At 33.0% G+C, this 12,893-nt stretch overlaps 1 protein-coding gene across 1 annotated transcript in view; it reads right to left on the bottom strand.

Annotated features, from left to right (window-relative positions):
- Window positions 1–12,893, bottom strand: part of LRP1B (LDL receptor related protein 1B) — a 1,778,947-nt gene that overhangs the window by 229,107 nt on the left and 1,536,947 nt on the right. Inside the window, exons 52-55 of the mRNA XM_057745031.1 lie at window positions 11,312–11,440; window positions 8,090–8,212; window positions 4,852–4,992; window positions 3,540–3,727 (exon numbers count right to left, since the gene is read on the bottom strand). Of these exons, the coding sequence (XP_057601014.1) occupies window positions 3,540–3,727; window positions 4,852–4,992; window positions 8,090–8,212; window positions 11,312–11,440 (581 nt within the window). The remainder of the gene's footprint in view (window positions 1–3,539; window positions 3,728–4,851; window positions 4,993–8,089; window positions 8,213–11,311; window positions 11,441–12,893) is intronic.

Genomic DNA, 12,893 nt, shown 5'->3' on the forward strand with positions numbered 1-12,893 from the left:
CCATTAACCTTGTTTTAACAAAAACATTTTTGCTCCCAAATAATTAAAAGGCACTTATGGGAAATTCTACTAACCAAACTTTCATAAATTGAATGAAAAAATAATAATCATTTGTGTCCTCAAAGATAAAAGATGAGAGATTCATCTATATTTAATTTAAAAAATAACAGTTCAAAAATGTTTCACTTTCAGTTAAAAAGACAATTTTCATGAAAGTGAGACATATATATTCAATGTCATGTTAATATTCCTCAGTCAAGAACTATTTCAAATTGTCTTGATTTATATTAACTTTTATAGAGAAACATACAGCTACCAGAAACAAATATAGCTATCCAAAGTTTTCCTATTATACTCTGAAAATTTTCTTTGGAGCTTTTTAAGTGATATATGAAAATATTGATTATCTTATATACATTATAATTTATTTATCTCCCAAAAGTACATTTATTTTCACATTGTAAGTTACTCTTCCATCAAAATAAAATTCTTGCTTTAGTTAAGTGTTATTACTCCCTTTTGAATAGTCAGATCTATTGTATTAGTTTTATAGCAAACGTGCAAATTGTTCACAGTCCAGAAGGTCTAAATTTTGCTTTTAAAAGCAATTTTCATTTTATTGCAGAATTGGAAGGAGGAGTTGTCATGTTCTGCTGATAATGTAATGAGAAATAGGTTACTAGACAGTTTTCTCCATTCTCTGAAAAAGAGAAACCCATCAGCTAACATTTTTTTCCCAAAATAGATAAGCATTTTGCTGTACATAAGATTTTTTATTCAATCTCCTATAAATAAACTGTCAGAAATATAACAAATTATATATATGTATTAAAATAACACATATAACATAAATATAACATATATATCAACACAATAAATAAAATATTTGCTTTGAATCTTTGCTTAAATCTCTTATTTATGATTCTTGTCTCAGCTCCTTTCATTTTGAAATGGTCTTGCTTCCCCCAGTAGATGTTTTATTTTCTTCACTAGTTTTGACGTGTGTGTATATTAAGGAACATTATTCACAGCAATTTTGTCAGGTATCATATACATTCCTTTTTGAATAATTAAATAGTTTGTCTATTTTAACTAGAATTCTCACTTCATTCTATAACTCCTTCAGAGAAGTCAAAGAGAAAATACACTTTAAAGGTATCAATATCAATTATTTCTGTGCGGGGAATCTTATAAAGTAATTAAAATAGTATGATTTAACATGGGTTTCTGGGTCAGACATACTTCTACCAAAAGTAGTTTTCCAAATACGGAAACTCTCGGCACTCAGTACCTCTTACATGCAGCCATTAAAAAAATTATTCAACCTTACTTTTGATGTTATGTCAAAAGGTGACCATTTTATATTGTATAACTTTTAGATTTTACCACCAAGATTGTTATGACATATTAAAAATATACACGAGACAAACACAAATAAATCTACTTTGAAATTTAAATTTTAGACAGAGAGGTGGATAGATAGATAACATTCTATATGATAGAAATAGATTATTATTTATAACATGAATATATTTTAACTATTACCTCTAATATTTTTATAACACATTCCCTGATTTTTTTGGGAAACATTTCTATATTGATTGTACATAAATCACCAATAATATTTTTTCTGCTTCACTGGGTTTCAAAATATTTACTGCACAAGTTAATTATCTGATGTAATTAACATTATATCTCATCTCATTAAGAGATAATACGGAGTTCAACTCGAGGATGGAAGATGCCTTAGAGGACTGGGGTGGGGAGGGTGGGGGGGACTCGAGGGGGGGAGTCAAGGAAGGGAGGGAATATGGGGATATGTGTATACAAACAGATGATTGAACTTGGTGTACCCCCAAAAAAATAATAAAGAAAAAAAAAACAAAAACAAAAACAATAAACAAAACAAACAAGTAAAAAAAAAAAAAAAACAGATGATTGAATTTGGTGTACCCCCCCCCAAAAATAATAAAGAAAAAAAAAAAAAGATAATACAGCACCTATGAGTCTGCACATTTGTGTTTTAAGTCTTATAAGTTTAACCAATTCTTCTTAATACAATATTGGGTCTAAAAACTTTTTTAAATAAATATAACTTTCTCAGTCTTTTACTTTTTATCTCTATATTTACACAGGGGAAAATGATTATTGTACTTGTTAGGTTATAACTATATACAGTGACCAATGTAGTTAAGTTAAATGTAATACCAGAAATTCAGAGATTAAAAATGGCAAAGTGATTGTTTGGCTGAATTTTCTATTAGATAGAACTGACTTGTCATAGAATATCAAGGCTGGCAGGGAAAATGCCCAAACGTCTTTATAATACTTACAAAGATGTGTATTAACATCTTTTAAAGAAAGTCACTTAGTCCCAACTGAAACACTTTCAGACGTGAGAAATATGGCAGCTTATTCCATTATAAAGAGTTCTAATGTTCAAAAAGTCTTCCTTATATTGCACAGAATCTGCTTCCCAACTCCTAATTCCAAAGTTTGAGACACTCAGATAAGGTATACTCCCTATTCCAGCACTTCATATATTTAAATACAGCTGACTAGTCATTTTGCTCTAGGTAAAACTTCTTCCAAAGGTATGTTTTCCAGACCCCTGATACCACCGGATGTACAAGTGTGGATACAGTACAATTTGTCAAAGTTCCTCTTACAGTGTCACATAAATTTGCACAGGTATGTTCTGATCAGCGCAGAACTCAATAGAACAAAATCTGACCTCTGTACTAATCCCAACTGGATTAGACTGCCTCTGTGTTTCATAAGAGCTATGTCCTTTTGTTGATTCATACAGAGCTGTTGTCCAGTTAAAAACACTAATTTCCGACTGAATTGCTCTTACTGAGGTTTTCCCACACTTACATAATTGATTTTAACCTAATGCATCACTTTACTATTTTGTTTGTATGCATCCTCCATGCCAACATATTGAAACAGAGATGTTTTCAAAAGCTATTTCTGTCAATCAATTTTGTCTGTGAATCACCTTCTTTGGGAAAATGGTACCAACAAAAAGCAATTAGAATATTAGGCATGATTTATTTTCAGTGTACCTGCACTCAGTCCTAATAATTCATATGCTCTGTTTTTGTTCTTTCTGTTTATATGAAAAATACTGTATTCTCCAGTGTTGTGGTAAATAAGTGATTAGCCCATTCCACTTCAAAGATGTGTGAGAGAGAAAATGAGGAAAGAAATGGGAATTTAAGAGAGTTGGGTACATATTTATGCAGCTATTAACAGCAGTATCTTCCTCAAACGCTGGTCTTCCTTTGCTTCCTTTTTCCTTTATGATCAGCATTTATTAGAAAACAGTTTGATTTTTTTGTCTTCATGAGTATGTTCTCATAATTGATATACCACACTATTATTATAGTTTGCATATACAGAAACTCTCCATTTAAATAGTTTTAACTAATACTATTATAATTACTTTAAGTTTTACAGCTGTATTGAATTAAATCATTTTTATTATCTCAAATTCTAACCTACAACAAGATTTTCTATTTTTTATGAGTACCTACCTTATAACTGACTGGAAGGTCCTGACAATCTTGAGAGCATCCACTGACTTTCTTACTCAAACACTCATTTATATGGCAGTTTCTCTCATCTGAGCCATCACCACAGTCATCCTTATTGTCGCAAAGACCTCCACTGGGAATGCACCTGCCATTTTTGCACATAAAAAATGAACTGTTGCATGACTGTTCTGGAAAAAGAAAATAAAGCAAATGGAACATAAAGGGTATGCCATTGTTTTACACTACAATTGTTGAAAACATTCACAAATATGATAACGTCTATCAAAAATTATAGTAAATATATGTACATATAAAATGCTTTATATTCAGTGTAATATTTTATACATGAAGAAAATCAAGGGCAAACTGTACTTTCATGTTCAGCACACTGCAAACCTAGCTTTACACTGAAAATTAACAATCAAAATAAGCATCTATAGTAAAATTAATGGAGTGTTTCTGTCTTTATCTATATTGTGAAGAATAAGTTCAAAAGTTAATGATAGCTTGACATTTCCCTCAAGCCATAGGTCTCTGAGAAATTATATGCCACTAAAAATTAAGAATCTGGAGTAGCTAGATATTCCTGAATTCTTTTTCTTCCTGGAAATATAACATTGACATTTTTAAGTCCGAGCATAAAAAAAGACACTTGCAGTGAATAATAGTTGTTGCAAATATAGCTAAGGAAAGGAGTTCAGGTTCTGCAGGTACTCACAATCTGATAATTTAAACATTACTCATTATCATATATGTTTAAAAATGCTATTAACATATAAACTACATGAGAAAAAAAGTAATTGGGTTTATTCTAAAATGTATAACTACGTATTCAATCTTTGGAATAGTAAAGTGAAAAATAGACCAGGTTTGGCTATGTATAATATTTCTATTCAAATGATATGCAATTTATTTCATTTTGCCTAAGTCTGAATAATATTGAATTTATCTCAGTAAATCTCAATTTCTTTTATGATTAAATTTTCAAATAGATCCATACAAGAAAATTATCTTCATATAAAATAATGTATTAAGAAAAAAATGACTTTTTAAAGGAGCAGGATGATGGATTCTTCTGGGTCATTGCCACAAGTCTCCAAATTTGGGGCACAGACTTACATTGTTAAAACCAGCTCCAAAACAAAGTTGATGACTAGGATCCTGCATGGTATCAACAGAAGCATCACATGCTTAATTACCACATTACCTCTCACTGAATACCATATGAGACTAAAAATTAGAGTCACAGTACTGCCTTAAAAAACAAACAAACAAATTTTGGAATAAGCATAGTATTACACATTTTCTGTACCTGCACTTTTACACTTTGGGTTTATAGGTGCTTCATCAGAATGGTCTGGGCAGTCAAAGTCTCCATCACACTGCCACTGAGTATTTAAAAGACATCGTCCATCAGCACAACTAAATTCTTCTGCATTGCACTGTCGGTATCCTGGGGACAAAGAAACATTCTAATTCATATAACAAATATTCATTAAAACTTTATTTCACAAGGTACACTAAACCTAATTAACCATGCGAGTTACCCAGGCCTCTTACGGGAAATGTTTCTAATTTCTTTCTAGGGCAGTTATAATAATTGCAAGAGATATTTGTGGTTGGAAAGTAGGATTAAAGTCCAGAGAACAAGGCTGGAAACAAGGCGCTCTTATTTTGTTTCTGCGTAAGGAAACAAGAATGCGACACGTGTATACCATCTCTGTTCACTAATTATCTGTATCCTAAAGATTTCCATTAGAATGGAAAACAAAATGAAAGCTCCTCAAAATTATTTTCAAGACTAAGCTTGGTTAAGTATAGTACTAGAACATATGGACAAACTGATTCTGGGTTATAATGATAATTTCCAGAAGCTGTAATGTCATGTTTATGTTTGGGAAGCAGCACTGAAAGTGTAAAAAATTGTTAAAATGAGAAAATTAAAAGCCAATTCATAGAGCAATAAGCACAAAACTATTGTAATTTTCCTATATATTGATTTTTAGAGGCATTAAAAGGCTTTATTCAAATCACAGTATCAATCCATCAGTTGTTAATGTTCATGTCTATGCCTGTTTGTAAGTAAAACTCATTTGATTTTGAATATTATGAAGTTTTAGATTGGATTTTTTCCTGAGTTTGTTAACCATAAAAAATGTCATTTCTATTACAAACTTTCCGGTAAATGTGGGCAAATATTTTACTCTTGAAGAAAGAAAGTAAGATTTTTATGGTTTAAAAAATAAAATTTCAACAGAAAAAAATGATTCAATAATGATCATTTAGTTGAGATGTTTATCCTATTGCATGACAAAACTAGATAGTTCTAAAACATCCCCAGTTTCCCTTAGCATTTCTTCCCTCCCTCTCATTCTTCACTAGTTACTCCTCCTCACTCAGTACGTTTGTTCAGGTATGCTTTTGCTATTCCCTTTTCATCCTCTTTCTGTATGAAGTTTTCTCCTGCTCTACTCTGAAATGTTACAGGAGAAGCCCTTAAGTCAACCTTCAGTCTCTGGTTTTCCCCTTTTCCGTTCTGCAGGGTTGGGTATTCTCATTCTTTGCCATATTTTGAATATCACCCTTATGCTGATAGCCACCAGGTAAATATTATTTGTCCTGATCAGAGTCCAGAACTAAATTTTCAAACACTCACTATTCAGCTTTATGTGATTATCTGATTAACACTTCATGTATGAAATGTCCAAAATTAATTATTTGTTACATCGCTTGTCCCACACCAGCAAAATTGCCCCTTAACCTCATTTCAAAGCTCGTTAACAGCAACACCATCCTACAAGTCACCCAAGCTAGAAATTCTACTTTATCTTCCAACTCTAACTGTAAATGAATTCTGACCCAATTCTGCACTTTCCATTCCATCATTTCTGCCCTAGTTCAAAACCGCAGTGTTCATTATCATAACTATTGCAATAACCTCCTAACTAGTTTATTTTCTCTTCATGGCACCTCTCCCTCACAGCAATATTCCATCCATTCTGCTGAAAAGGACAGTTCTAAAATATAAATTTGACTGTGACATTCCCCCTGTGTGCTGGCCCCTGAGAGGCAAAATAGTTAAATACAAATTCTTTAACACTGTGTTTGAGACTTTTTAGAATCTAGCTTCAATTTGACTTTCTAACTTCAACTTACCTCACAAAGACTAATTGCTATTCCTCAACCATGTCAGTTTATAGTTTTTGTGAATATATATAGAATTTACTGTGTCTGGAATTGTTCTAAGCACTCTACTAATATTAATTTATTTAAGTCTCTGAACAGCGCTAAGAGCTAAGCAATGTTATTATGTTTTTTTACAGATGAGGAAATTGAGATACAGGGAAGTGAAGTAAATTTTCCAAGGTCACACAGCTAGTAACTAGCAGAACCAGGGTTTGGACCTGTGGTTAAGTTCTTGCTCTTAACCACTATGTCATGCTTTCTAGCATCTAAATATGATTTCCTCTAACATTACCTGCTTCTGTTCTTTAGCACCTCAAAAACTATTTTCTCAACTCTGATTTTGTGTATTGTGATTCTTATTCCCTAATGACAATGTATGTTATTATTCTATATTGTATTTCTGATCTTCCTGTTCCTCTGTAATCTTTTCTAGTGAGATCTCTGTCTCATCCATCTCCATATCACCAAATATAGTGTCTAGCAGAGGAAATATATTCGATTGGATATAACTCTACTTCAGATTTACATCTTAAGTTATGATGTAGCTTTTAAAATATCATATTGTATCCATGACTTAATGGTGAATTGATATAAAAAGTAATATCTGTTGATCTCAGATTTATATCAAAGACCAAGGTTATAGACATTGCATAGGGAGAACAAAGGAGGGAAACTAAATCTTCTGCCTTCCGTAGGTATACGTGGACTTCATGGCTTTTCATTTTATATTTATTCATGTATACATTTATATATTTTACAAAAATACTAGGTTCTCAGAGTATTTCACTTTCAACTGGGAATTTCTAATATACTAATTTTTATCACAAAAGCTATATATGTGTTCACATATACATTATACAGATATGATGGTTAGATAAATATATATGTGACAAGATAAGTTTCATAATAACAATATGAAATTTTAATAAATAAATGTGTAAAAAGATAAAGCAAAAGAAAAATGTTAAGTATCTAGATTCTCTGATAGTTGTGATTTGTATTCTTTTTTTGTCACTCAAATATTTGATTTGGCTGCAAGATTGAACTAGTCAGCCATCTTTTGCTTTTAAAGTGCAAGGTATTTCAAAGCACTTAAAACCAAGGACCTTTTTATAAACATTTTCCAGTGTGGTTTCTTGATAAGAATTCACTACAACAAGTAGGCATAATTTTCAAATAAATGTGCAATTATGGTAGAGTTTAAAGAGGTTACATGTGGTGGGTCTATATTACTGAATTTACATGTCCTTAGTGAGATTAATAAATGTATTTTTTTGTTTTTGTTATTTATTTATACATTCCTTGAGTCATTTTAAAAGTTTGACCCTGAGAATCTTCTCCATGAAACATCTGTATATACTTACCACATTGCAGTGACTCATCAGAGCCATCTCCACAGTCATCATCATGGTCACAAACAAACTGCTTGGGAATGCATACTTTATTACGGCACATGAAAGCATTTTCATCACATGTGTTATTGGGAGCTAAGAAAGACAGCACAAAAAAATTAAGTTAGATGAGCACCTATTTTATCTTCCCCTATGTTATGAGTTTGGGAAATGTATGTTGTCATACTCAATACACTAAATAATTCATGGTTATTTAAAAAAAAGAAACCTTAGCTAAACACTCAATATATCAGATAAATTAATACTATAAACATACACATTTCAATATAAGTGGTATTTGAATATACCAATATAAATATAAACAATTCAAAGTTTTAGAGCTAATATGTTCAACTAGTCTAAAGTGACCTTGAAATTTCAGGCCACTTCACAATTTGTAAATTTGCTGAAGGATGAATTCAAAGGTTCATATGTGATAAAAAAATCACTCAACTGTAATAATGTGGCTAGGCTTTTTCCTCTCCTCATGCCTGTAGTAAAGCTAGTAAGGTGATAAAAACCTTGCTTCTTTGTGAAAAATGGACCTGAAAAGACCACCAAGTGCTAATGCTTATGACGGAAGTGAAAAGAAAATCAAAAGGGCTAAGAAAGTTATTGTTTTTAAGAGGAAAATAAAACTTTTGGGTGATTTCAAGAGTGGGGTGTTGAAACAGGTTAAGTTAAGATCTATGGGGAGATGAGCCCGACCATAAGTACCACACCGAATTAGGAATATCGATCCATGAAACGGAACATCGATCCTTTCAAAATATTGATCCATGAAAGTACTCTCTAGCAAGGGCCCTAACCGGTGGGAAAAATGGCTGATTAAGATGTGCAATAAAACTTCAGCAGAAGTCCAAAAGACGCTGATTTGTACAGAGGAAGTAAGCTTTAATAGTATATGCATAGCATCATAGAGGTTTGATCATTTGAATATTTTTAATTACCTTTCTTACATGTAAAGGGTAAATGCTATGATATGACTCAAGGTTTGGGATGTTTCAAATGTTAAAAATCTGCTATATGATGGATGTTAGCTTATCGTGGTGACCATTTTGCAAAAAGATATAAATATATAAAATGATTACATTGCACACCTAAAACTAACACAATATTGTAGGTATATCAATTTTTTAAGTGAAAACAAAACTTCTATATGTTATTATAGTACACTGGAAAGAGGAAGTCTTTGCAAAAAGTTGCTCTGGAACTTGTATTTTTATCCTAAGAAAGCTATTTACCTTCTTAGTGCATCTGTTTCTTTATCTGTTTAATGAGGATAATACAATCAATCTGATAAATTTCTTGCAAGAACTAGATAAGGTATATGAAGCAGATCGGCTCATTTTAGGTACTCAATAAATTCCTTGGTATTCTTACAATTCCTATCTATGCAACAATTATTTTTGGCAGAGCCCCAAAAGCACTTCACTGAAATACTGTGGGAATTCAATAATGTAAATAAAAGCACCTAGCAAAATAATTGACGTATAATGGGCACTTGAAAAAATGTAGATGCCTTCCAATCTCTTCCCTTCATGTCTTAATAGGCACTTTGCTCTACCTAGAACACTTCTCTTTCTTCTGTTTGTCCTTCACAACACAGATAATGTTATTACTTTCCTTTGAAATCCTTCCATGAGACTTCTAGGCTTTTTTACACAATATTTATTTGTGATGACCTAGTATCTTTTTCTATGTATCATTCTGACACAAGTTATTACTCTTTTATATGCTTATCACCTCCTGACCCCTAAACTACGCCATACTATGTGAAAAGAGGGAATCTCTGCTTTCAAAACTCAGTAATAATTGAAAAGAGACATAAGCAGGTGAAACAAAAAGAATGAGTTAAATTTAATTAAGTATAACTTATTTTCAACAAATTTATTTTCAAAAATGATACAGGAGCAGCATTAAAAACTGCCCATTATAATCAAAGTAAAACTCAGTTACTAATCACTACTCTAACTTTGAACTGTGTGACAGCTTATATAACTCAAGTGAATTATGCCAATTTTAATACATGAATTATTCTTTAAAACACTAAGCAACAGAGGCTTATTTGGCATTAATGCTTTCAGGTCACTTGAGTACAATTTGCTGTATTTTAACATAATTTACTTAATAGCACCCATGTGGTCCAAAACTGTTAATATGCCTCCCAGAGCATTAACTTGCTACAATAGCAACAGTATACAGGGACCATCTGGATCCCTGAATTGATGCATAAGCTTTTATTATGCAGCCCTCAGTGGCCCCACTGACCTTTACAAGCACACATATCAGTTTCAAGATCAAAGTGATTTACTCTACAATAGCATGAGTTCTGTGCACACAAGCCTACCTCAAAGTCTTCTTTTTCCTTCTCTGCTTTAAACAGTGCCCATACACACCCACACCCACACATGCACACTATTACATTATAGCTTCAAGTATGGTTTTAAAGACCTGAGGACAGGTCATCAGAGAGATGACTGGTAGACATCATTTTAACAAGCAGAGTTCACAGCACTGTTCCTGATAAATTGCTCAAAAAATCCCCTATGTGACCTTGAGATAAGCATTCAAATACCTAGTCCCTTCATTCTCCTGATCAGGCAAAGGAATTTATCTAAATTTTTACTATTGAGTAATCCCCTGAAAGTTTCCTAAGGTGACCTAGAATTAGAAACTTAGTAAATTGTCTGGCCTCCAAAGGTGTTCCTCTGATTCCCCAGCTTCATTCAGCTATATCCATACTATTTTTACCTGACCTAAGGGTTAATATCCTATCCGTAGGACTAATAGGTGTTTACTGACCTTCTGATCAGTAGTTATTTAGGATCACAGCAGCCATTTACAGAGTATCTGTATTAGTCAATCTAAAAGCCTTCAAGGGGAGTGCAGGGCGGGAGGGTGCGGGAAGATGCTATGAAAGTAACAAACCCACCACACACACATACATTTATTAGCTCAGAAATGAAGTGCACAATCTTCCTGCATCAAACACGATGTTAAAATGGGTAATCCCACTGTGTAGGTTGGAAACACTCTGAACAGTGTGATTAATTCTGATTAATTCTGATACTACCTATGAGTCCAGGGATTGGGAAAGTGAGAGAAAAGGTGATGTAGTGAGTACTACTAAAGCAAATGTCTGAGGATGCTGCAGCAGTTTTCTTTCATAGACAGCCCCATGGGTGTTCATACCACAGCCTGCTGTGGAGAGCTCATCGCTTCCATTTGGACAGTCCCTTTCACCATCACACAGCCAGTGTCGGGGCACACAGGCATGGGAGCCCTGGCAGCTGAACATGTCAGGCGCACAGGTGATGGCACCTGAAACCCACCAAAAAGAAAAAAAAATGCCATTAAGATCACACATAGCAGATCCGCGCAGAAAGATCCATCATTTCCATTTCCTACAGACAAGAAGGGTAGCAGAAGAATGTCACTCACAAGGAAGAAACTATAGTTGTTTGGAATCATCACGTATTATCCTTCCCCTACAGACAGTTTCCTCTCAGAATGCATTCCTTCTCAATAGCAAGTATCATATTTCTTAAAGCTACACGGCAGAAAATAATAGTTTCTCCTTGTAAAATGTAGCAAAGTGTAGAAATGTCATAGATTTGTGACTAAACTGAGATGAAATTTCAAAAGGACTGACCCTATAAGGATGATAATAATAATAGCATTTTTATTGCTAAATATATACTAAGCACTTAACATATTAACTCATTTAGTCCTCATAGTCACCCCAAATGGTAGAATTATTATTAGTCTCATCTCTCAGAAAAGGAAACTGAGGCTCTGAGAAGTTGAAAAGCTTGCAGGAAATTCACAAGTTGCATAGGGAGCCACATGGTGAACTGGGAGTCCAAAACCTTTTTGATTCCTAAGCACTTTCTTTTAACCACTGATGTCATTATTGTTACTCCTCACCTTGTGCTGTTGAAAAGTGTAAATGTATGCATGTTCCCTGTGCTTTTACACAGTTAATAGACAGAATCTACTTATTCTTCGCTCCATCAATTCAATGTCCCTTTAGTTGCATGATGTGGTTTTCAAATGTATACAGGAAAAAAAAGCTCATTGACTGTAAATTCAAAGGGTCATGGGTGGTTTCTCTCTGTTTTTCTTTATATGGGCATAGGATAATCAAATAAAATTGGAAAATTCTCCTGATATTTCCCTAGCCCCAAGTTCAGTTATATATATTGAATGGTTTATTTGTTATATATATAAAATATTTGTTGAGTGAATCAGTAACATGCCACCTAAATCTAACTTCCCTTTAATTTCACTTTCTTGTGACCAAATGCTACCCATAGAATAGATGCTAAAAAACAAGTTGTAAGAATTATTAAAAATGTTAGTATCTCCAAGAAGAAAATATGACTCCCAAGATTGATGAAAGATAGCTGTTTCCAAACATTTAAAGCTACTTTAACTGGATTATCAATTACCATCTTACTTTTCAGCCATAGAGTTGTTATGAGAAGAAAATGCTTCTCAATGCAATGTTTTCAATATGGGAGGACAGCAGGGTGACAAAGTGGAACCCCCGTGGTGATCTTTTTCAACATAAACATGCCTGTTCCTGATATATACTTTAATTGGGAGGACAGGATGGGAAGTGAATGTTGAAAAGTCCCGCAGGTAATTCGGATTTGCTTATTTGATTGAGGATCAGTGCTAACAGAATGGGGTTTAATATGCTATCTATTACTGGAAGAAATTATAAAGAAAATCTATTAAACAAATGTTGCTTTAATTTAAAAAATGAATT

This window comes from Hippopotamus amphibius, chromosome 8 (genome assembly GCF_030028045.1).
Source record: "Hippopotamus amphibius kiboko isolate mHipAmp2 chromosome 8, mHipAmp2.hap2, whole genome shotgun sequence".
Taxonomy (NCBI): domain Eukaryota; kingdom Metazoa; phylum Chordata; class Mammalia; order Artiodactyla; family Hippopotamidae; genus Hippopotamus; species Hippopotamus amphibius.